General features: G+C 44.5%; 1 protein-coding gene across 2 annotated transcripts in view; it reads left to right on the top strand.

Moving 5' to 3' along the window:
* Window positions 1-507: 507 nt before the first annotated feature.
* The window catches only part of CHM (CHM Rab escort protein), a 155,648-nt gene continuing 129,135 nt past the window's right edge, over window positions 508-27,020 (top strand). For both annotated transcript variants that reach the window (XM_056538238.1, XM_056538237.1), the window contains exons 1-4: window positions 508-595; window positions 17,361-17,427; window positions 20,845-20,917; window positions 23,099-23,223. In XM_056538238.1, the coding sequence (XP_056394213.1) occupies window positions 547-595; window positions 17,361-17,427; window positions 20,845-20,917; window positions 23,099-23,223 (314 nt within the window). In that variant the 5' untranslated portion in view covers window positions 508-546. The remainder of the gene's footprint in view (window positions 596-17,360; window positions 17,428-20,844; window positions 20,918-23,098; window positions 23,224-27,020) is intronic.

Raw genomic sequence — 27,020 nt, 5'->3', positions numbered from 1 at the left:
TGATACAGTATGCTGAGCCATATATCTAATCCTGTGTGATACAGTATGCTGAGCCATGTATCTAATCTTGTGTGATACAGTATGCTGAGCCATGTATCTAATCCTGTGTGATACAGTATGCTGAGCCATGTATCTAATCTTGTGTGATACAGTATGCTGAGCCATTTATCTAATCCTGTGTGATACAGTATGCTCAGCCATGTATCTAATCTTGTGATACAGTATACTGAGCTGTGTATCTGAGCCTATCGCCATCCACATTACCATAACATCCAATCAGATCACGGCTTTCATTTTCCCTCCTGCAGTAGCACAGTGAGAGCAGGGATCTGATTGGTAACGCCTCGTCACGTGTTGCCTTGTGTAGGTGTAGAGGAGCAGCCGGAGGCGGAATAATAGTCCTCAGTGCCGCAGATGATGGGAGTTGTACTCCATAAAGTCTTCATGTCCGGGCATTTGCCCACAGTAAAGATGGCCGCCCGATCATCACCAGATCTAATCACTCTTCCGGCTTGTTCGGTCACATGATCACTTCGCTTTGGCAAGATGGCTGACGACCTGCCTGCAGAGCTGGATGTGGTGATCCTGGGAACAGGTCGGGAAACAGGATGATGTGGTGATATATTAGTGATGTGTTATCGGGTGTGTGTGACCCGGCGGGGGGCGGAGTCAGGGGGTGACCCGGTCTGTCAGAGATCACTGTCATTTATTGATGATTCATTCAGATGTTTGCGAGTGACAGGAGGAGGGAAGGAGGGACCCCATATAGTATACAATGATATACAGGTGACAGGAGGAGGGAAGGAGGGGCCCTGTATAGTATACAATGATATACAGGTGACCGGAGGAGGGAAGGAGGGACCCCATATAGTATACAATGATATACAGGTGACAGGAGGAGGGAAGGAGGGACCCCATATAGTATACAATGATATACAGGTGACAGGAGGAGGGAAGGAGGGGCCCCATATAGTATACAATGATATACAGGTGACAGGAGGAGGGAAGGAGGGGCCCTGTATAGTATACAATGATATACAGGTGACCGGAGGAGGGAAGGAGGGACCCCATATAGTATACAATGATATACAGGTGACCGGAGGAGAGAAGGAGGGGCCCCATATAATATACAATGATATACAGGTGACAGGAGGAGGGAAGGAGGGGCCCCATATAATATACAATGATATACAGGTGACAGGAGGAGGGAAGGAGGGACCCCATATAGTATACAATGATATACAGGTGACAGGAGGAGGGAAGGAGGGACCCCATATAGTATACAATGATATACAGGTGACCGGAGGAGGGAAGGAGGGACCCCATATAGTATACAATGATATACAGGTGACAGGAGGAGGGAAGGAGGGGCCCTGTATAGTTTACAATGATATACAGGTGACCGGAGGAGGGAAGGAGGGACCCCATATAGTATACAATGATATACAGGTGACAGGAGGAGGGAAGGAGGGACCCCATATAGTATACAATGATATACAGGTGACAGGAGGAGGGAAGGAGGGGCCCTGTATAGTTTACAATGATATACAGGTGACAGGAGGAGGGAAGGAGGGACCCCATATAGTATACAATGATATACAGGTGACAGGATGAGGGAAGGAGGGGCCCCATATAGTATACAATGATATACAGGTGACAGGAGGAGGGAAGGAGGGACCCCATATAGTATACAATGATATACAGGTGACAGGAGGAGGGGCCCTGTATAGTTTACAATGATATACAGGTGACAGGAGGAGGGAAGGAGGGGCCCTGTATAGTTTACAATGATATACAGGTGACAGGAGGAGGGGCCCCATATAGTATACAATGATATACAGGTGACAGGAGGAGGGAAGGAGGGACCTCATATAGTATACAATGATATACAGGTGACAGGAGGAGGGAAGGAGGGACCCCATATAGTATACAATGATATACAGGTGACAGGAGGAGGGAAGGAGGGACCCCATATAGTATACAATGATATACAGGTGACCGGAGGAGGGACCCCATATAGTATACAATGATATACAGGTGACAGGAGGAGGGAAGGAGGGGCCCTGTATAGTTTACAATGATATACAGGTGACAGGAGGAGGGGCCCCATATAGTATACAATGATATACAGGTGACAGGAGGAGGGAAGGAGGGACCTCATATAGTATACAATGATATACAGGTGACAGGAGGAGGGAAGGAGGGACCCCATATAGTATACAATGATATACAGGTGACCGGAGGAGGGAAGGAGGGACCCCATATAGTATACAATGATATACAGGTGACAGGAGGAGGGAAGGAGGGACCCCATATAGTATACAATGATATACAGGTGACAGGAGGAGGGAAGGAGGGGCCCTGTATAGTATACAATGATATACAGGTGACAGGAGGAGGGAAGGAGGAACCCCATATAGTATACAATGATATACAGGTGACAGGAGGAGGGAAGGAGGGGCCCTGTATAGTATACAATGATATACAGGTGACCGGACGAGGGAAGGAGGGGCCCCATATAGTATACAATGATATACAGGTGACAGGAGGAGGGAAGGAGGGACCCCATATAGTATACAATGATATACAGGTGACAGGAGGAGGGAAGGAGGGGCCCCATATAGTATACAATGATATACAGGTGACAGGAGGAGGGAAGGAGGGGCCCTGTATAGTATACAATGATATACAGGTGACAGCCATTGGCTGTCCGGGCATGCTGGGAGTTGTAGTTTTGTAACATCTGGAGGTCCGCAGGTTGGAGACCACTGTTCAGTATCACACAGGCGCCATTATATCAGTTACATTAGACCTTATAACAATGATTTGCTTTCTCTCTTATCACTTGATTTTTTTTTTTAAATTGAGGCAAAATCCCAACAAGCAAAAATAAATAAATAAATCCCTGCGCTTCCCCTGCGTATAGTGATGAGTCCTATGATTGGTAGTGATGAGCGGCAGGGGGCGTATTCCAAATGACTGAATATATGGATGAATATTCGTCCTGTGTCCGTATTTCACATATTCCTTAATGCGCGATGATATCTTTCCACTAACTACTTTCCTATTGGTTGCTAGGGATGGTACTGACCTCTGACAACTGTATTTGCTTCCTTCTCATTGGCCCACAAGCTAAAAGAAGGGAGGGATCAGTGTCCACTGGAAGTGCCGATATTTGCGAATCTTCTCATATACAAAATATTCGCGCTCCTCTCGCACAGTAAATATAATTAAAGGGGTACTCCACTGGAAAACATTATTTTTTTTTTCAAATCAACCGGTGCCAGAAAGTTTAAAAGATTTGTAAATGACTTCTATAAAAAAAAATCTTAATCCTTCCAGTACTTATCAGCTGCTGTATGCTCCACAGGAAGTTCTTTTCTTTTTGAATTTCCTTTCTGCCTGACCACAGTGCTCTCTGCTGACACCTCTGTCCATGTCAGGAACTGTAGCAAATCCCCATAGAAAACCTCTCCTGCTCTGGACAGTTTCTAAAATCGCCAGAGATGTCAGCAGAGAGCACTGTGGTCAGGCAGAAAGGAAATTCAAAAAGAAAAGAACTTCCTGTGGAGCATACAGCAGCTGATAAGTACTGGAAGGATTAAGATTTTTTTTTATAGAAGTAATTTACAAATCTTTTTAACTTTCTGGCACCAGTTGATAAAAAATAAATAAATAAATAAATGTTTTCCAGTGGAGTTCCCCTTTAACATCAATGGACGTAAATTTACGTCAAGGTACCGTAGTACTTAACGCACCATGACGTACATTTACGCTCCGCCATGACCACGAGCACCGGACTGGTGTTCGCTTCATGCGCGGCAGGTCCCGGCTGATATCAGCAGCCAGGGACCTTCCGGTAATGGGGGACATCCGCGATCGCGCGGATGTCTGCCATTAACCCCTCAGATGCCGTGATCAATACAGATCACGGCATCTGCGGCAGTGCGGTACTTTAAATGGATGATCGGATCCCCGCGGCAGCGCCGCGGGCGATCCGATCATCCATTTAAAGTACCGCACTGCCGCAGATGCCGTGATCTGTATTGATCACGGCATCTGAGGGGTTAATGGCAGACATGGCGGCATGGCGGCCGGAGGTCCCCTCACCTGGCTCCGGCCGTCTCCCGGAGTCTTCTGCTCTGGTCTGAGATCGAGCAGACCAGAGCAGAAGATGACCGATAACACTGATCAGTGCTATGCCCTATGCATAACACTGAACAGTATTAGCAATCAAAGGATTTCTATAGATAGTCCCCTATGGGGACTATTAAAGTGTAAAAAAAAAATGTGATAAATCCCCTCCCCCAATAAAAATTTAAAATGTCCTTTTTTCCCATTTTACCCCCATAAAGTGTTAAAAAAAAAATAAAAAAAATTAATACACATATTTGGTATCGCCGCGTGCGTAAATGTCCGAAGTATTAAAATATAATGTTATTGATCCCGTACGGTGAACGGTGTGAACGTAAGAAAAAAAAATTGCTGCTTTTTTGTCACATTTTACAAAAAAAAAAATTCATAAAAGTTTTATATATACAAATTATGTGGTATCAATAAAAAAGTACAGATCACGGCGCAAAAAATCTAAAAATGAGCCCTCATACCGCCGCTTATACGGAAAAATGAAAAAGTTATAGGTCCTCAAAATAGAAGGATTTTAAACGTACTAATTTGGTTAAAAAGTTTTTGATTTTTTTTAAGCGCAACAGTAAAAGAAAAGCATATAACATGGGGATCATTTTAATTGTATTGACCCTCAGAATAAAGAACACGCGTCATTTTTACCGTAAATTGTACGGCGTGAAAACAAAACCTTTCTAAATTAGCAAAATTGCAGGTTTTCTTTTTAATTTCACCACACAAATAGTATTTTTGTTGGTTGCGCCATATATTTTATGGTAAAATTAGTGATGTCATCACGCAGGACAACTGGTCGCGCAAAAAACAAGCCTCATACTAGTCTGTGGATGAAAATATAAAAGAGTTATGATTTTTAGAAGACGAGGAGGAAAAAACGAAAATGCAAAAATAAAATTGGCCTGGTCCTTAAAGGGGTTCTCCGGCGCTTAGACATCTTATCCGCTATCCAAAGGATAGGGGATAAGATGTCTGATCTCGGGGGTCCCGTCGCTGGGGACCCCCGCAGTATTGCATGCAGCACCCACCTGTTTTTTGTCCGGAAGCGCTGGAGGGTCTTAGTCGCGGCTACGGGAACGGAAGTCCGTGATGTCAGGACTCCGCCCCCGTGTGACGTCACGCCCGTCCCCTCAATGTGACATCATGAGGGGGCGTGGCTGTGAAGTCATGACCATTGCCGCCTGCTCCAAGTGTTCGGAATGAAATGTTCTGAACGCTGGAGCAGCGGAGTACCCCTTAATATCTAGTCTCATCCTACATTCGGAGCTTTCTTTTCTCAGCCCTTATTCTCTGAGACGTTTGTCGGGCCTGATGTCACGTGTCTGCGGTCTGGTCGGCTTTCTCATGTGATGTTTTTGTGATTCCTCAGCAGTCTGGTCTCCTTTCTTGTATTTTTTAAATAATCCGCAGTAGATATTTATGGCTAAAATTCTGATTTGCCATTGGTTGTGCTTGTGTATTTCCCTATTGTCATTCAGTGTCTACACCAAATAATGAGAACGGAGGAGATTTCACCATCCCCAGGACATTATTACTTTCATTATTACTTTCATTATTGTGCCAAATTTTTGCTCTGCATGTAAAAATGGAATAAAATACTGCATGTACTTTCCAGACCCCTCTGCTCTTTCCTCCAGACCCCTCTGCCGTCTCCTCCTCCAGACCCCTCTGCCGTCTCCTCCTCCCTCCAGACCCCTCTGCCGTCTCCTCCTCCCTCCAGACCCCTCTGCCGTCTCCTTCTCCTTCCAGACCCCTCTGCCGTCTCCTTCTCCCTCCAGACCCCTCTGCCGCCTCCTCCTCCAGACCCCTCTGCCTTCTCCCTCTAGACCCCTCTGCTGTCTCCTTCTCCCTCTAGACCCCTCTGCCGTCTCCTTCTCCCTCCAGACCCCTCTGCCGTCTCCTCCTCCCTCCAGACCCCTCTGCCGTCTCCTCCTCCCTCCAGACCCCTCTGCCGTCTCCTCCTCCCTCCAGACCCCTCTACCGTCTCCTCCTCCTTCCAGACCCCTCTGCCGTCTCCTCCTCCTTCCAGACCCCTCTGCCGTCTCCTCCTCCCTCCAGACCCCTCTGCCGTCTCCTCCTCCCTCCAGACCCCTCTGCCGTCTCCTCCTCCCTCCAGACCCCTCTGCCGTCTCCTCCTCCCTCCAGACCCCTCTACCGTCTCCTCCTCCCTCCAGACCCCTCTGCCGTCTCCTCCTCCCTCCAGACCCCTCTGCCGTCTCCTCCTCCCTCCAGACCCCTCTACCGTCTCCTCCTCCCTCCAGACCCCTCTGCCGTCTCCTCCTCCCTCCAGACCCCTCTGCCGTCTCCTCCTCCCTCCAGACCCCTCTGCCGTCTCCTCCTCCCTCCAGACCCCTCTGCCGTCTCCTCCTCCAGACCCCTCTGCTGTCTCCTCCTCCTTCCAGACCCCTCTGCCGTCTCCTCCTCCTTCCAGACCCCTCTGCCGTCTCCTCCTCCTTCCAGACCCCTCTGCCGTCTCCTCCTCCTTCCAGACCCCTCTGCCGTCTCCTCCTCCCTCCAGACCCCTCTGCCGTCTCCTTCTCCCTCCAGACCCCTCTGCCGTCTCCTTCTCCCTCCAGACCCCTCTGCCGTCTCCTTCTCCCTCCAGACCCCTCTGCTGTCTCCTCCTCCAGACCCCTCTGCCGTCTCCTCCCTCCAGACCCCTCTGCCGTCTCCTCCTCCCTCCAGACCCCTCTGCTGTCTCCTCCTCCCTCCAGACCCCTCTGCCATCTCCTACTCCCTCCAGACCCCTCTGCCGTCTCCTACTCCCTCCAGACCCCTCTGCCGTCTTCTCCTCCCTCCAGACCCCTTTGCCGTCTTCTCCTCCCTCCAGACCCCTCTCCAGTCTCCTCCTCCCTCCAGACCCCTCTGCAGTCTCCTTCTCCCTCCAGACCCCTCTGCCGTCTCCTCCTCCCTCCAGACTCCTCTGCCGTCTCCTCCTCCCTCCAGACCCCTCTGCCGTCTCCTCCTCCCTCCAGACCCCTCTGCCGTCTCCTTCTCCCTCCAGACCCCTCTGCCTTCTCCTTCTCCCTCCAGACCCCTCTGCCGTCTCCTTCTCCCTCCAGACCCCTCTGCTGTCTCCTTCTCCCTCCAAACCCCTCTGCTGTCTCCTCCTCCAGACCCCTCTGCCGTCTCCTCCTCCAGACCCCTCTGCCGTCTCCTCCTCCCTCCAGACCCCTCTGCTGTCTCCTCCTCCCTCCAGACCCCTCTGCCGTCTCCTCCCTCCAGACCCCTCTGCCGTCTCCTCCCTCCAGACCCCTCTGCCGTCTCCTCCTCCCTCCAGACCCCTCTGCCATCTCCTACTCCCTCCAGACCCCTCTGCCATCTCCTACTCCCTCCAGACCCCTCTGCCGTCTTCTCCTCCCTCCAGACCCCTCTGCCGTCTTCTCCTCCCTCCAGACCCCTCTCCAGTCTCCTCCTCCCTCCAGACCCCTCTGCAGTCTCCTTCTCCCTCCAGACCCCTCTGCCGTCTCCTCCTCCCTCCAGACTCCTCTGCCGTCTCCTCCTCCCTCCAGACCCCTCTGCCATCTCCTCCTCCCTCCAGACCCCTCTGCCCTCCTCCTCCCTCCAGACCCCTCTGTCCTCCTCCTCCCTCCAGACTCCTCTGTCCTCCTCCCCCAGACTCCTCTGTCCTCTTCCCCCAGACTCCTCTGTCCTCCTCCTCCAGGCTCCTCTGGCAGTGGCGTTCCTCACAGATAATAGAAGAGTCCGGCATTTTGTAGTCCAGCATGCTCCACCCTTTAGAGACATTTGCCATCAGAGGAGATTCAGGAGACCATTATAAACATTATATGGGTAGTCTTTTCTGCCCAAATCAGGGGGTCCAGCAGACCTGCCCAATGTGTATGACAGCATAAGGATTAAATAGAGAAACCGTATAAGCTGAAAAAAGTAATATTCCAAATGACGTTATTATTGGGTATTTTGTCTGGAATGTAGGCGCGTTATGACTACGTGCACGGTATCTCCTGATACCTGTGATAACTGTGGGTAATAGACATCAGAGGGGATGACAACACTTTATAAAGGTCACATGATTCCTCCGCTACCCTTCAGATATGTGTAAAATTCCATCTGGCCGCAATCCGGCGTCCTGCCCATCAATAACTGGTAATGGCGCATGAGGGAGCCCTCCAGCCTCGTAAAGTAAGATCTATTCCTCCTCCATGGTTGTCAGTGGGCTCCTTATCCCCGCACGCTCTCACTTTAAGACTTATCTTCATTTCTGACTCTGATTTTTCATTTGCCCGTTGTCCATTGATTTCTATTCCACAATGATAAAAATAAATGGGCCGAGAAGCTACAAAACAATTGGAAAATGACTGCAACTTCAGGAAAGTTTTTCTTTCATCTTGTCAGAGGACGGCGCCTATTTATCAAGACGCGCCATTATGTCCGGACGCCATCAGAGCGCTCAATCTGTACAGGATTATCCACATGGGATCTGGGGAGGAATAAGGAGATGTGACCCCCAGAAGAGATTCTCCATCATCTTATACTGCAGAAAACCTGCAGAACATATTATATCATCCATTGTGCTACAGGATCATCAGCGACTACAAATCCATATTAATTGGAATAAATGAAGATTTGTCAGTTTTTTGTAATGGTAGATTTACTATATAATTATAATACCTCGTCACTGTATACATACATTACATTACTACTGTACTGATCCAGAGCTGTACTCACTATTCTGCTGGTGAGATTCCTGTGTACATACATTACATTACTTATCCTGTACTGATCCTGCGTTATATCCTGTATTATACCCCAGAGCTGTACTCACTATTGTGCTGGTGGAGTCACTGTGTACATACATTACATTACTTATCCTGTACTGATCCTGAGTTATATCCTGTATTATACTCCAGAGCTGTACTCACTATTCTGCTGGTGAGGTCACTGTGTACATACATTACATTACTTATCCTGTACTGATCCTGAGTTATATCCTGTATTATACTCCAGAGCTGTACTCACTATTCTGCTGGTGAGGTCACTGTGTACATACATTACATTACTTATCCTGTACTGATCCTGAGTTATATCCTGTATTATACTCCAGAGCTGTACTCACTATTCTGCTGGTGAGATCACTGTGTACATACATTACATTACTTATCCTGTACTGATCCTGAGTTATATACTGTATTATACTCCAGAGCTGTACTCACTATTCTGCTGGTGAGGTCACTGTGTACATACATTACATTACTTATCCTGTACTGATCCTGAGTTATATCCTGTATTATACCCCAGAGCTGTACTCACTATTCTGCTGGTGAGGTCACTGTGTACATACATTACATTACTTATCCTGTACTGATCCTGAGTTCTATCCTGTATTATACTCCAGAGCTGTACTCACTATTCTGCTGGAGAGGTCTCTGTGTACATACATTACATTACTTATCCTGTACTGATCCTGAGTTATATCCTGTATTATACTCCAGAGCTGTACTCACTATTCTGCTGGTGGGATCACTGTGTACATACATTACATTACTTATCCTGTACTGATCCTGAGTTATATCCTGTATTATACCCCAGAGCTGTACTCACTATTCTGCTGGTGAGGTCACTGTGTACATACATTACATTACCTATCCTGTACTGATCCTAAGTTATATCCTGTATAATACTCCAGAGCTGTGCTCACTATTCTGCTGGTGGGATCACTGTGTACATACATTACATTACTTATCCTGTACTGATCCTGAGTTATATCCTGTATTATACTCCAGAGCTGGACTCACTATTCTGCTGGTGAGGCCACTGTGTATATACATTACATTACTTATCCTGTACTGATCCTGAGTTATATCCTGTATAATACTCCAGAGCTGTACTCACTAGTTGTGTAGTTCTTTCCTGCCTGACCACAGTTCTCTCTGCTGACACCTCTGTCCGTTTTAAAAACTGTGCGGAGCAGGAGCAAATCCCCATAACAAACCTCTCCTGCTCTGGACTGTTCCTTACATGGACAGAGGTGTCAGCAGAGAGCACTGTGATCAGACAGAAAGGAAATTCAAAAAGAAAAGAACTTCCTGTGGAGCTTACAGCGGCTGTTAAGTACTGGAGGAATTAACATTTTTTAATAGAAGTAATTTACAAATCTGGTTAACTTTCTGGCACCAGTTGATTTAAAAAAAATATATGTTTTTGAGTGGAGTACCCCTTTAAAGGGGTTATATATCAACTGGTTCCAGAAAGTTAAACAGATTTGTAAATGACTTCTATTAAAAAATCTTAATCCTTTCAGTACTTATGAGCTGCTGAAGTTGAGTTGTTCTTTTCTGTCTAAGTGCTCTCTGATGACACTTGTCTCGGGAACCGCCCAGTTTAGAAGCAAATCTCCATAGCAAACCTCTTCAACTCTGTGCAGTTTCCGAGACAAGCAGAGATGTCAGCAGAGAGCACTGTTGCCAGACAGAAAACAACAACTCAACTTCAGCAGCTGATAATTATTGGAAGGATTAAGATTTTTTTATAGAAGTAATTTACAAATCTGTTTAATTTTCTGGCACCAGTTGATATAAATAAATACGTTTTTTCCTGGAATACCCCTTTAAGGTCTTCATATCTTTCTGAGAGGGGGATACTTGCCCCATTAATTAATGGACAATTATATGTTTGTTACTTTCCTCTTTATATTGTTCTTTTCGTTATATCTGGACCTGTGTATTTTAGGGCTTTATCGTCAGGCTTTGAATAGATTTCATATAATGGATGGGATCTGATCCTTTACTGAGGGAGTTTGGTTTGTACATAGAATTTATGAAGCCCCCGCGGCGTTTCCTGACACGTTCTGATCCGTCTTCTGCGGCTCTATAAGTGTTTTATCATAGTAAAAAAGTCTTAAAAAACCTCTGAAGAATCACTGAAAATAAAGACGCGTTCAGATCCCAGAAAAGTGAAACGCATGCGCCGGATTGGGAGACTGATGAAGAAATGTAATGAAATTTGTTGTAGCTATAGCAGTGTTTCCCAACCAGGGTGCCTCCAGCTGTTGGAAAACTACAACTCCCAGAATGCCGGACAGCCGAAGGCTGTCCGGGCATGCTAGGAGTTGTAGTTTTTCAACAGCTGAAGGCACCCTGGTTGGGAAACTCTGCTATAGTCAAATTCTATGACTGCTGCCTGACTTTAGATGCTCCAAAATTGAGGAGCAGTGAGACCTATTTTCTTTTATTTTTTATCTTTTTGCATGCTGGGAGTTGTAATTTTGCAACAGCTGGAGGCACCCTGGTTGGGAAACCCTGCTCTATAGAAACAACGGCTCAGAAATTCTGTGACTGCTGCCTGACTTTAGATGCACCAAAATTGTGGAGCAGTTGACACCTATTTTATTTTATTTTTTTGCATGGTGGGAGTTGTAGTTTTGCAACAGCTGGAGGCTCCCTGGTTGGGAAACACTGCTCTATAGAAATAATGGCTCAGAAATTCTATGACTTCTGCCTGACTTTAGATGTACCAAAATTGTGGAGCAGTTGAGACCTTTTATTTTTTTTTTTGCATGCTTGGAGTTGTAGTTTTTCAACAGCTGGAGGCACCCTGTTTGGGAAACACTGCTCTATAGAAACAACGGCTCAGAAATTCTATGACTGCTGCCTGACTTTAGATGCATAAAAATTGTGGAGCAGTTGAGACCTATATTTTTTTTTTGTTTTGTTTTTTTTGCATTCTGGGAGTTGTAATTTTGCAACAGCTGGAGGCACCCTGGTTGGGAAACACTGCTCTATAGAAACAACGGATAAGAAATTCTGTGACTGCTGCCTGACTTTAGATGCACCAAAATTGTGGAGCAGTTGAGACCTTTTTATTTATTTTTTATTTTTTTGCATGGTTGGAGTTGTAGTCTTGCAACAGCTGGAGGCACCCTGGTTGGGAAACACTGCTTTATAGAAACAACGGCTTAGAAATTCTATGACTGCTGCCTGACTTTAGTTGCACCAAAATTGTGGAGCAGTTGAGACCTATTTTACATTTTTATTTTTGCATGGTGGGAGTTGTAGTTTTTCAACAGCTGGAGGCTCCCTGGTTGGGAAACACTGCTCTATAGAAACAACGACTCAGAAATTCTATGACTGCTGCCTGACTTTAGATGCATTGAAATCGTGGGTCAGTTGAGACCTATATTTTTGTGTGTGTATAGTATGCCAAAAAAAAGAGTAACATTTTTCTAAGCCGAATTTTTTAAACTACTTTTACCTAAAATGCACAAACTAATAGTTGGACTAAACCTAGTGGCTAGTAATGGGCGATCAAGGTCTTGGGCTAGTGACCGGCCGACTTATTCATTCATGACTGATCGGAACGTTCTGACCTGCTGAACAGTCATTGGCCATCGGCCACAGATCCCCAGCGTGTAATAGGACAAGTCTGTTCGGCGAGATTTTGTTATTATGGTCGTAATTTTTTTATGGCCGCAAATAATGTACATGGTAATTGTTTTTAAAGGCGTTTAAATTACGGATGTTTACAGGTACGGGTGCCAAAAACGGGGCGTGTACCCAACATTTTCAAAAAAGCTAAACATATTTACTAATGTTCCCACATAAAATGTGGTGCTCTGGAAGTAAAAAAAAAAGAAAAGAATTGGTATATGCCATGGAAAAATACTTGTTGTAGAAAAAAATCCCACAAAGAAAAGTACACTCCATTCTTAGTAAATGAGGGCCATTATTTAAATGGGCACTGTCAGATTCAAAAACTTTTCATATGTTGTAAAGCATGTATAACCAGTAGGTTTTGCAATTGTTTTCGTACGGAAAAAGCCAGTCAAACAACTGCCCCCCCTGCCTGCTCGGACACATACTTGTCCTGCTGTGTCCATGAGTCATCACCTATGTCATGGACACACTTCCTTGATTGACAGCTGTGAGCGCAGGGCTCAGAGCTGGAGGAAAAATCCTCCCACTGTCATCTTTTGTCCCGCTACTGTCAGTGAGGACATGCTGGGGGTTGTAGTTTTGTTAATGCTAGGGGAGATGTGAGCAGACAGCATACTGAGGGAGGGGGCGGAGACCTGCACAGTGAGGCCACGCCCCCTCCCTTTGAGAGGAATTCAGCCTAGTGAGCTAAATTAAAAGTGTAATAAAAAAATAAATAAAGGTGCTAGACACATAAAAATGATATGTACATGGTCAGGATTAGGTACGGAGTGATATAGTAAAAAAATGTTTTTTGTTGGATCTGACAGGTACACTTTAAGGAAAAAATACTTTTGTAATCTTAAAGTGTACCAGTCATATCACACATCTCTCTCTCTTCTGCTGCTCACTCATTCTGACATCCACTGCTCAGGAAGGGGCGTGTCCGAGGTAAGCACTGAGCCCGCCCTCACTCACCATGCATTCACTTCCTCCCTGAGTCTGCTGTGCTGTGTTGGGTCTTTTCATCCAATCACTCAAGGCTGCTCTGTAACCCCCTCCTCTCTGTTTTCATGTGGCAGTCTGATAGGACAGGAGTGAGCACAGAGGAGTGCTAGTCCCACCCTCACTTCCTGGGCTTTATACCTGTCTGCGCTTCTGCTCAGACAAAGATTATACTGCAGCCGGACAGGATTATGTTCTGGATGGTATGGAGACCCCTAGTGGTCTTTTTTACATGCCGTGATAGAAAGGAGATCATATTTTTGTATGAGTTATATTAGAAAGGTTAATGCTTTCCCAAGATGTACAACATTAAAAAGTTTTTGATTCTGACAGTGTCCTTTTAACTCAAAGTTAATTTTTTTTTGTACAAAAAAATAAAATACATCTTCTTTTACACTGTGTGTATTATGAAACAATAAAGTAAAACAAAAGCAAAATAAAACTAAAAAGAACTGTAAAATATAACATATTATGAGCACTATATCATAAAATACCTAAAAAATATATATAAATATATATAATGTAATACATAATATCAAATATAGTATAAAACCAAATGTAATAAACCTTTTGTTAATTATGCATCATAATAATTTAATACTGTATTTAATGAAAAAAATAAATATATATATATTTTTAAACTGTATAATGGGGTAATAAAATACGGCTAATTTATTCACTATGTGAACTATAGAAAGAATAAAGTAAAACAAAAGCAATAATAAAAAAACAAAAAAGATCTGTATAATAAAACACATTGTATAATAAATACTAATAAAATACATAATACACAATATATATATAATATTACACAATATATTTATAATATAGTATAATACCAAATGTAATAAACTTTTTGTAAATTATACATTATAATAATTTAATACAATATTTAATGAAAATAAAATATTTTTTTTATAAACACTGTATAATTGGTAAAAATATACGGTAGCTATTTTTACACTGTGTGAACTATTGTAAGAATAAAGTAAAACAAAAGCAATAATATAAAACAGAAATGAACTATATAATAAACACTAATAAAATACATAATATACAAAAAAATAACAATTATATATATATATATATATATATATATATATATATATATTACACAATATATTTATAATATAGCATAATACCAAATGTAATAAACTTTTTGTAAATTATACATTATAATAATTTAATAAAGTATTTAATGAAAATAAAATATTTTTTTTAAACACTGTATAATTGGGTAAAAAAATATGGCTATTTTTACAATGTGTGAACTATTGAAAGAATAAGGTAAAACAAAAGCAATAATAATAATATAAAACAAAAAAACTGTATAACACATTATATAATAAACACCAATAAAATACATAATACACAAATCACACACGCGCATATATATATATATATATATATATATATATACACATATATATGTAAAATATAGTATAATACCAAATGTAATAAACCTTTTGTAATAGAATATACAATATAATAATACACTAGTCAATGAACATAAATTGCTTTACAAACACTGTAATAAACACTGTATACTAGGACACTAAATAAAATAAACTGCATAATTCACAATACAAGCACTGTGTAATGTTATAACTAAAAGATCAAACAAATATATTAGAATATAAGGTACAATATGATTCAATCTGCAGCATAATAAAAAAGACGTAATATAATACAATCACAAGTTTATGAATAACCGAAAGAAATATTCTGCCGCTTCTCCTCGGAGGCCGCGGCGGATGATCGTGTGATATTTATCGGCCTCTTCTCTCCACTATAATATTTGCAGGATAAATGTTCACATCCTTATTACAGGCTTCATCCATTGTGTTTTATTCCTATTAAATCAGCGCAGCGTACAATCCGACACGGCAGTAATCTGTGTTATCTGCTTTCGGCTGGATTAACCCTGTAATAAAGCCTCGGTTGCAAAGCTACAATTCCCAGCATGCCCGGACAGCCAACGGCTGTCCGGGCATGCTGGGAGTTGTAGTTTTGCACCACTGCCATAGAGCGAGGCTCCAGCTTGTGGAAGATAAAACTTGCGCCTGCAGCGCTCGCCGCCGCAATTATCGTTCTGCTACTTTTATTTTGTTTATTTCCTGTTTACAGTGGGGATCAAAAGTTTGGGCACCCCAGGTAAAAATTTGTATTAATGTGTATAAAGAAGCCAAGGAAAGATGGGAAAAATCTCCAAAAGGCACCAAATCACAGATTAGACATTCTTATAATATGTCAACAAAAGTTAGATTTTATTTCCATCATTTACACTTTCAAAATAACAGAAAACAAAAAAATGGCGTCTGCAAAAGTTTGTGCACCCTGCAGAGTTAATATCTTATACTGCCCCCTTTGGCAAGTATCACAGCTTGTAAACACTTTTTGTAGCCAGCCAAGAGTCTTTTAATTCTTGTTTGAGGTATCTTTGCCCATTCTTCCTTACAAAAGTCTTCCAGTTCTTTGAGATTTCTGGGCTGTCTGTCACGCACTGCTCTTTTAAGGTCTATCCATAGAGTTTCAATTATGTTGAGGTCAGGAGATTGTGAAGGCCATGGCAAAACCTTCAGTTTACGCCTCTTGATGTAATCCCCCGTGGATTTCGAGGTGTGTTTAGGATCATTATCCATTTGTAGAAGCCATCCTCTCTTTAACGTCAGCTTTTTCACAGATGGCATCAAGTTAGCATCCAAAATTTGCTGAAATTGTATTGAATCCATTTTTCCTTCTACTCGTGAAATGTTCCCTGTGCCACAGGCTGCAATATAACCCCAAAGCATGATTGATCCACTCCCATGCTTAACAGTTGGACAGAGGTTCTTTTCATAAAATTTTGTTCCCCTTTTTCTCAGAACGTACCTTTGCTCATTCCAGCCAAAAAGTTCAATTTTAACTTCATCGGTCCACAGAACTTGTTTCCAAAATGCATCAGGCTTGTCTATATGTTCATTTGCAAAGTTTATACGCTGATTTTTGTGGTGAGGACGTAGAAGAGGTTTTCTTCTGATGACTCTTCCATGAAGACCATGTTTTTACAAGTATCTCTTTATAGTGGAATAGTGTACCACAACTCCAGTGTCTTTCTGGAGGGATTATGCAGTCAAACGTGGGTTTTTAATTGTTTTTCTCACAATCCTGCGAGCTGTTCTGTCTGATATTTTTCTTGGTCTTCCAGATCTTGCTTTATCTTCCACTGTTCCTGATGACTGCCATTTCTTAATTACATTCCGAACAGAGGATATTGACATCTGAAAACATTTTGCTATCTTCTTATAGCCTTCTCCAGCTTTGTGAGCGTCAACTATTTTCAGTTTCAGATTTCTAGACAACTGCTTAGAAGAACCCATGGTGCTGATTGTTGGGGCAAGGTCAGATGAGTCTGGGCATTTAAAACCTTTGAGATTGACATCACCCGGTCTTCCCAGATGATGATTGAGAACAATCCATGACACTGGCAGGTCTCAGCTTTGCAAAGGGGGCAGTGCATGCTATAAATTCTGCAGGGTGCACAAACTTTTGCAGATGCCATTTTTTTGTTTTCTGTTATTTTGAAAGTGTAAATGATGGAAATAAAATCTAACTTTTGTTGACATATTATAAGAATGTCTAATCTGTAATTTGATGCCTTTTGGAGATTTTTCCATCTTTCCTTGGCTTCTTTATGCACATTAATACAAATTTTTACCTGGGGTGCCCAAACTTTTGATCCCCACTGTATATCAATAAATAACATTGCAGTTACATTGTTTTTTGGGCTTTTGTTTTACTTTTTTTTATTTTTTTTATTTGAAAGTTTGTCCAACTGCTGAAATTTTCATTTTTTCTCTGCAGGTCTCCCAGAGTCGATCATCGCTGCCGCCTGTTCTCGCATCGGACAGCGCGTCCTCCATCTTGACTCGTAAGTTGTCACCAATCAGTGGCTACGTGTTTATTATGATTCTATTTTAGGTTGTTTGTTATCATTTTTATTAATTTTTTTAATATGTTATTTAATTTTTTTTTCTCCTTTTTTGTAAAATTCCTTTTTTTTTATATATATACTTATTCCAATGGTAGTTGGTGCATTGCCTGTATCAATAAAACATTTTCATTGTGGAGTCCGATGGGTTGGGAATTCGCGATAATCGCACATTCGCCAGATTGGCAGAATTTACTTGCCATTTTGTAGCTTGAAGCGCCTCCTGTCCTCAAAGCTTATGTTTCTGTTTATTTTGTCACAGAATTTTATGACTTTTAATTAATTATTATTATTTTAATCTGATTGGAAAACAAATTGGTTCAAGCCAGAAATTCTGAAGTTTTCGGTGTACATTTTTTAACCCCTTAAGAATGACTCTTTTTTTTTTTTACCTTTAAAGGGGTACTCCGCCCCTAGACATCTTATCTCCTATCCAAAGCATAGGGGATAAGATGTCTGATCGCGGGGGTCCCGCCGCTTGGACCCCCCACTATCTCTGTGCTGTACCCGGTGTTCTAAACAGTATTCTAAGAACGCTGGGTTCCCGCGGCGGGGTCGTGACGTCACCGCCTTAACATATTGTTTAGAATGCCGGGTGCTGCGCAGAGATCGCAGGGGGTCCCAACAGCAGGACCCCCGCGATCAGACATTTTATCCCCTATGCTTTGGATAGGGGATAAGATGTTTTAAGGGGTATTCCAGGAACAAACTTTTTTTGTATATCAACTGGCTCCAGAAAGATTTGTAAATTACTTCTATTAAAAAATCTTAATACTTTCAATAATTATCAGCTGCTGAAGTTGAGTTGTTGTTTTCTGTCTGGCAACAGTGCTCTCTGCTGACATCTCTGCTTGTCTCAGGAACCGCCCAGTTTAGAAGAGGTTTGCTATGGGGATTTGCTTCTAAACTGGGCGTTTCCCGAGACAGGTGTCATCAGAGAGCACTTAGACAGAAAAGAATAACTCAACTTCAGAAGCTCTTAAGTACTGAAAGGATGAAGATTTTTTAATAGAAGTAATTTACAAATCTGTTTAACTTTCTGCAGCCAGTTGATATATAAAAAAAAAAAGTTTTTTTTCCTGGATAACCCCTTTAAGGGTGGAGTACCCCTTTAAGAAGAGTAATGGCGGCTCAGTAATCAGACGCGTGGTTTCCCGTATAACACATAATACACTTTTTTCCTGCCACTTTGCAGCCCATATATCAATTCTTTTTAAATCTGGGACGTACATTTTTAAGAATGGCGTCAAATGGGCGATAAGGAACGTTCCAGGAGAGGTCCATTAAAAAGCATTGAGTGGCACCTCAGGTGATTTATGTGCCCCGCTCCCATCTCGCCATCAGCCGCAGCCGTCTGTCCCTTGATTGGCCGTTTGTCATTAATTCCCGCAGACGGAGCTGAAGCCGGAGTCGTCCGGTGCCAAATTGTAATTGAAGGAGGGTGGTGCGTGCGTGCCAGCTATCCGTCTCCATCACTGCGGCCGCTGCCTCCCATAGTAATGGAGTGTGAGGGGCCGACGGGATGGAGAAAAGTCATTTACAATTAAAGATGTGGAGATGGACGTCCCGGACTGATGTTACGTATATATGGCTTTATTTATGTCTTTATTTTATGCTATGTAATGGAGTATGATCTATTGTCCTCTGTTATCAGCCACTTCAGGCCTTAGTGGGACTCACTGTAGGACAGGTACATACAGTCCATTGTCCTCTGTTATCAGCCACTTCAGGCCTTGGAGGGACTCACTGTAGGACGGGTACATACAGACCATTGTTCTCTGTTATCAGCCACTTCAGGCCTTAGAGGGACTCACTGTAGGACAGGTACATACAGTCCATTGTCCTCTGTTATCAGCCACTTCAGGCCTTAGAGGGACTCACTGTAGGACAGGTACATACAGTCCATTGTCCTCTGTTATCAGCCACTTCAGGCCTTAGAGGGACTCACTGTAGGACAGGTACATACAGTCCATTGTCCCCTGTTACCAGCCACTTCAGGCCTCGGAGAGACTCACTGTAGGACAGGTACATACAGTCCATTGTCCTCTGTTATCAGCCACTTCAGGCCTTGGAGGGACTCACTGTAGGACAGGTACATACAGTCCATTGTCCTCTGTTATCAGCCACTTCAGGCCTTGGAGGGACTCACTGTAGGACGGGTACATACAGACCATTGTTCTCTGTTATCAGCCACTTCAGGCCTTAGAGGGACTCACTGTAGGACAAGTACATACAGTCCATTGTCCTCTGTTATCAGCCACTTCAGGCCTTAGAGGGACTCCCTGTAGGACAGGTACATACAGTCCATTGTCCTCTGTTATCAGCCACTTCAGGCCTTAGAGGGACTCACTGTAGGACAGGTACATACAGTCCATTGTCCTCTGTTATCAGCCACTTCAGGCCTTGGAGGGACTCACTGTAGGACAGATACATACAGTCCATTGTCCTCTGTTATCAGCCACTTCAGGCCTTAGAGGGACTCACTGTAGGACAGGTACATACAGTCCATTGTCCTCTGTTATCAGCCACTTCAGACCTTGGAGGGACTCACTGTAGGACAGGTACATACAGTCCATTGTCCTCTGTTATCAGCCACCAATATGCACCTATGACAGCTCTGGGCTATGAGATACGGCTCCGGTGAGAGAACACAATTTGATATATCCTGAGAAAATCAGCTCTGCTACATCTGTATCCCTGGGGCAGGGTTTCCCAAACAGGGTGCCTCCAGCTGTTGCCAAACTACATCTCCCAGCATGCCTGGACAGCCTTTGGCTCTCTGGGCTTGTTGGAAGTTGTAGTTTGGCAACAGCTGAAGGCACCCTGGTTGGGAAACACTGCTCTGGGGTCTTGTACTGTTATCAAGTTATACTCAGGGGAACAGAACGTAAAAGCAGCAGCGTTACCCTGAGCGGGCGATGATGGATTCTGAGCCCATCCAATGTGTGATCACTGATAAATCTCCCCGGGTACAAATCATCCGAAAACCGTCACCATGAGACAGCCGGGAATTCACCACAATTCTGTCTGTTGCTCAGTCCTCCTCTCGGTCTCTTTTTTTTTCCCTCTCTGTCTTGATCTGATTTTTTGTTCTTTTTCTCTATCATTCCCTCCTTTGTCTTCTTTCTTTTTTCTAACTCTCCTCTTTATTTCTCACTTCCTTTCGCTCTCTCTTTCATTTTTGTCCTTTCTTTTACACTCTTTCACTCTTGCTCTCTTTTTCTCTTTCTTTCGCTCTATTGTCTCTTTCTCTGTCTCTCGCAGGGCAGAATTACTGTGAAAAGTCTTCATCGTTCTGTGTGACTCCCTTTCTACTCGTTTTTGCTCTTTTTCATGCTTTTTTATTTTTTTTTGCAGGAAAAATTATTATGGCGCTAACTGGGCCAGTTTTACGTTTTCTGGATTACAGACATGGATGACGGACTGTCAGGTTTGTGGTGTACTGTCACTGATGTACAATAATGCTCTCTCTCTCTCTCTCTCTCACTCTATATATATATATATATATATATATATATATATACACTCACATACATATACTCAGCCTGTATACTAGAGCTGCACTATATGAAAAAAAAAGTATAAGGCTCCAGCTCTTAATTCAGTGTTTCCCAACCAGGGTGCCTCCAGCTGTTTCAAAACTACAACTCCCAGCATGCCCGGACAGCCAAAGGCTGTCCGGGCAAGCTGGAAGTTGTAGTTTTGCAACAGCTGGAGGCGCCATGGTTGGGAAACACTTTCTTAATCATTGAATCCAGGTCCCATCACTTCATGGGTATAATATCCAGCCCTGACCAGTGCAGTCGCCTTCACAGACACTGGTGTTAGAATGGGTTGTTCTATAGCGCCCCCTGATACCAGCGCGTACTGTAATAGGAGCCACCACAGCAACAAGTCACGTCCTGAAATGTCTTCCCTTCTGGATCTTCGTCCATCAGCTGAATTATAAGTACTGAGGTGCATATGCTCTGCTGATTTAAAGTGGTATTACAGCTTTTGGGGGAAAATCAGATGTTGCTGGGGCCAGGGAAAATTTTACTTGCCCGCAGTCCCTTCCTGGTCCCCTACAGCTTTTGTTAGTCCCCGTCTGGTCCCTGGATCTTCTCTCTTCTTCCTGCTTCCAAGGCAAGTGATAGATAGCAGTGTCTCTACTCAGCCAGGGATTGGCTATGCCGACAGGTCCTGCACAGCATTTTCTTCTTGGAGGCAGAAAAAGCCCCAAGGAGCCAAACAGGAGCTGCAGGGGACCAGTGGTAAGTATTGTTTTTTTTGTTTTGTTTTTTTTCTATTTTTCCCAAGCCCCAGTACCATATAATTTTTTTTCCTAATACTGGGTAAGCCCTTTAATAACTGCAAAGTCCATCTGGTTTTACCATCAGCACAAAACCGGAGACCGCCAGGAGCTTCATGGCTGAGCAGCTGCATGCCGGCCTTACATCACCAATTGCAGGTCAGATAGAGGGGTGTAAAGGGTCAGATGGAGGGGAGTAAAGGCTCAGACAGAGGAGTGTAAAGTGTCAGACGGAGGAGAGTAAAGCGCAAGATGGAGAAATTTAAAGCGTCAGACTAAGGGTTGTTAAGTGTTAAATGGAGGAGAGTTAAGCATCAGATGGAGGGGTGTAAAGTGGCAGACATAGAGGTGAAAAGCGTCAGAAAGAGGGGACGAAAAACATTAAACGGAGGGGGTGAAAAGGGCCAGACGGAACAGTGTGAAGCGTCGGACAGAGCGTTATTAAGTGTCAGACAGAGAGGTGTAAAGCCTCAGACGGAGGGATGTAAAGCCTCAGACGGAGCCGTGTAAAGCCCCAGACGGAGGGTTGTAAAGCCCCAGACGGAGGGGTGTAAAGCCCCAGACGGAGGGGTGTAAAGCCTCAGATGGAGCGGTGTGAAGCGTCAGATGGAGGGGTGTAAAGCCCCAGACGGAGGGGTGTAAAGCCTCAGACGGAAGGGTGTAAAGCCTCAGACAGAGGGGTGTAAAGCCCCAGATGGAGGGGTGTAAAGCATTAGACGGAAGAGTGTAATGAACCAGATGGAGGGGTGTAAAGCCCCAGGCGGAGTGATGTGAAGCCTCAGACGAAGGGGTGTAAAGCCTCAGACGGAGGGATGTAAAGCCTCAGGCAGAGTGGTGTGAAGCATCGGACGGAGCGTTGTGAAGTGTCGGACTGAGGGGTGTAAAGCCTCAGATGGAGCAGTGTGAAGTGTCGGACAGAGGGGTGGGAAGCGTTGGACGGAGGGATGTGAAGCCTCAGACGGAGGGTTGTGAAGCATCGGACGGAGGGGTGTAAAGCATTAGACAGAGGAGAGTAATGCACCAGATGGCGGGGTTTAAAGCCCCAGACAGAGTGATGTGAAGCCTCACACGGAGGGGTGTAAATCCTCAGACGGAGGAGTGTAAAGCCTCAGACGGAGGGGTGTAAATCCTAGCATTTATATGGGAAACCTGACCGCTTCCAGAAACCTCGAGCGCTCGCCCTGTTCTGATTACATCAGTTACATACATTACATACATTGCTACAGTCGCCATCCTGTCCTATTCCCTGACACATAGAACAGTTCATCATATAGTTCTCATGATATGGCTGATATATTGTGTATTGTCCTCTATTACCAGAAAGAAGAAATCGCTGCAGAAGAACCTGAGATAAATAAGGAAAACATATTGGAAAACGAGGAACCTCTTCTCCTGACCCAGCAACATAAGAGCATCCAGAACATTGAAGTGTTCACCTATTCTAGGTAAGAAAATGCACAACACAACATGTAAACAGTGACCCCACCAGCAGAATAGTGAGTACAGCTCTGGAGTATAATACAGGATATAACTCAGGATCAGAACAGGATAACTAATATAATGTATGTACACAGTGACCCCACCAGCAGAATAGTGAGTACAGCTCTGGAGTATAATACAGGATATAACTCAGGATCAGTACAGGATAAGTAATGTAATGTATGTACACAGTGACCTCACCAGCAGAATAGTGAGTACAGCTCTGGAGTATAATACAGGATATAACTCAGGATCAGTACAGGATAAGTAATGTAATGTATGTACACAGTGACCTCACCAGCAGAATAGTGAGTACAGCTCTGGAGTATAATACAGGATATAACTCAGGATCAGTACAGGATAAGTAATGTAATGTATGTATACAGTGATCTCACCAGCAGAATAGTGAGTACAACTCTGGAGTATAATACAGGATATAACTCAGGATCAGTACAGGATAAGTAATGTAATGTATGTACACAGTGACCCCACCAGCAGAATAGTGAGTACAGCTCTGGAGTATAATACAGGATATAACTCAGGATCAGTACAGGATAAGTAATGTAATGTATGTACACAGTGACCTCACCAGCAGAATAGTGAGTACAGCTCTGGAGTATAATACAGGATATAACTCAGGATCAGTACAGGATAAGTAATGTAATGTATGTACACAGTGACCTCACCAGCAGAATAGTGAGTACAGCTCTGGAGTATAATACAGGATATAACTCAGGATCAGTACAGGATAAGTAATGTAATGTATGTACACAGTGACCTCACCAGCAGAATAGTGAGTACAGCTCTGGAGTATAATACAGGATATAACTCAGGATCAGTACAGGATAAGTAATGTAATGTATGTACACAGTGACCCCACCAGCAGAATAGTGAGTACAGCTCTGGAGTATAATACAGGATATAACTCAGGATCAGTACAGGATAAGTAATGTAATGTATGTACATAGTGACCTCACCAGCAGAAGACTGAGTACAGCTCTGGAGTATAATACAGGATATAAATCTAGATTTTCCTAGCTTGTGACGGAAAATATTAGTTATATGAAGACAGGAGGCGAGTATCTTATGCATTAATCTTCCTTTATTAATGCCCATAGCAGAACCTTTATAACTTCTTTTAAGAAAGTTCAAACAAAAAATTTTCTATCATAAAACTACAACTCCCAGCAGTCCTAGTAATCCTGAAGCCACGCTCAGGCTGGTGGCCCCTATATAATGGACTGCCCCAGGATGATCCTCCTCTTTCTTGATGCGACACCTCAGCAACACTGGAGCACGATAGCCATCCGGAAAACCGCACCGCCACACAAGTCTTCGGCCAGCCGGCCCGCCTTCTCCGACTCCAGATCTGGAACATCACCAACGAGTCCATCCCAACGGGGATGGTAACGGAGGAACGTCATCCCAACAGGGGATGAGGACAACCGTCAACTGCTCGACCAGGTCAATCACCAACACGGACACGTCGTCGTCTTTCAGTAACCTGAGGAGAGATAAAGACATCCATCACAGGGTTGGGTCGGGAGGGAAGATACTCGCCTCCTGTCTTCATATAACTAATATTTTCCGTCACAAGCTAGGAAAATCTAGATTTATATATCAGACAGGAGGCTCCTATCTTATGCAAGTTCAAAGCTAACAGTTCACAATGATACATCAAAACATAAGATACGTAAACTGTCATAAGACCGACATGGAAATATGTTCCTCCGGTCTGAAGTAGAAATGGCGAAAAGTGGTCTCAGAAGACCAATCTGCCGCCATCAAAAGGTCGGAAAGGGAGCCCCCTGAAGAGACTACCTTAGTAGCCATCGCTCCCCTGGTGGAGTGAGCACCAAACAGGGAAACGTCTATACCTGCCAGTGCCATAGCGGAACGCACCCAACGAGCCAGCGTGGCTGACGAAACCGGGAGGTGCGGTTTAACGTAAGAGACAAGAAGCTGGGAAGAATTCAAGGAACGCAAGGCGGCAGTCTGCGATTCGTAGGCCTGTAGGCAACGGACAACACAAAGCCGCGGATGATCCGGAAAAAACGGGTAGAAGACCGAGTGAATACCCGTCTTGGTCCTACGGACCACCGAAAAGCTAACTCCCTGAGGCGAAAATTGTCGCCTAGAAATGTCCAGGGCCCTTACGTCCGACACCCTTTTGACGGACACTAAACACAAGAGCACCGTTAGTTTAAAGGACAACAATTTCAGGGAAAGATCGATGTTGTCTTCCCAGTTGGAAAACATGTCAAGCACCTTGGAAACATCCCAGGTGGTTTGGTACCTGGGCCGTGGAGGTCGTTGAAACTTCATGCCTCTCAAAAGTCTACATACCAACGGGTGTTTACCAACCGGCAAGGAATCCACCGGGCAGTGATAGGCTGAGATAGCTGACCGATAGACGTTAATGGAGCTATAGGACTTGCCGGATTCAAACGAATCAGCCAAGTAATTCACCACTACTGATACAGGTGCCTGTACGGGATCAACCTGTCGTTGATCACACCAACGCACCCAGAGTCTCCAGGCTGATCGATATGCCGATCTAGTCCCGGGGGCCCAGGCCAAGGCGAGGAGATCCCTAGCTGACTTTGAAAGGTCGCTATCTGCATCTGGGATCCCGAAACCAACCACGCCATGAGAGGCAAGTTGCCCTCCAGAACTAGGGGGTGAAGACCTTTGGTCGGATTGGTGAGCAGCTGTGGAAATTGGGGAATCAATCTGGGATAATCCACCGACATCCCCAGAAGGAGGGGAAACCACGGTTGTGTCGGCCACCAGGGGGTGATCAGCACCACCGTCGTACTCGAGTTCGTTATCTGTAAGAGGACCCTTGGAATCAACCGGAAGGGGGGAAACGCATAATGCGTGCCCTTCGGCCAGATTTGGCGGAAAGCGTCCACCGCGTACGCCTCCGGGTCCGGTCTCCAGCTGAAAAAGTGGGGTAGCTGGTGATTGAGGCGTGAGGCGAATAGATCCAAGTGGAACGGACCCCAAAGTTGCCTCAGCTGAAGAAAAATGGAACGATTCAGCCGCCAATCGCTGGAATCGAGCAGATAGCAGGAATTCCAGTCGGCAACCATATTGGAGACCCCTGGGATATACTCCGCGATCGGGATTATTCCGCGGGCTAGGCAGAAGTGCCAGAAGTCCTTCGCGACGTTCGCCAGGACTCTCGATTTGGTGCCCCCTAAGCGGTTGACGTATTGCACCGCTGCCACATTGTCCATGCGCAGTAATACACAGCAATTGGACGCGTGTGGTATGAGACTCCTGACGGCGAAAAACGCCGCTAAGAGTTCCAATGCATTGATGTGAAGAGTAGCTTCGGATGCGGACCATGTCCCTCCTGTGGCGGAGCTTCCGAAACCGGGCACCCCAACCCCGTCGACTCGCGTCCGACTCTATGATAATGTCCGGACTGGAATTGAAAATGGTCTTGCCGTTCCACTCTACGGCATGACGAAGCCACCATCGTAATTCCTCGGTGGTCTCTGGGCAGAGGGGTACCTCGTCTGCATATCTGAGACCCTGCCTCAGATGCATGATCTTGAGCCTCTGTAGGGCCCTGTAGTGAAGCGGGGCCGGGAAGATAGCCTGGATAGAGGCCGCTAGGAGACCCACCAGACGCGCCAGCGCACGCAAGGATAAACAACCCTTTCGTAGGACCGCCCTGATCTCTTTGCGGATCAGGGTAAGTTTTGACTTGGGAAGACGGAGGACGGCCTGATTGGTGTCCACCAGAAATCCC

This window comes from Hyla sarda, chromosome 9, assembly GCF_029499605.1.
Source record: "Hyla sarda isolate aHylSar1 chromosome 9, aHylSar1.hap1, whole genome shotgun sequence".
Lineage (NCBI taxonomy): Eukaryota > Metazoa > Chordata > Amphibia > Anura > Hylidae > Hyla > Hyla sarda.
Note: the sequence above shows the minus strand (reverse complement) of the source record. Positions and strands in the feature narration are given on the sequence as shown.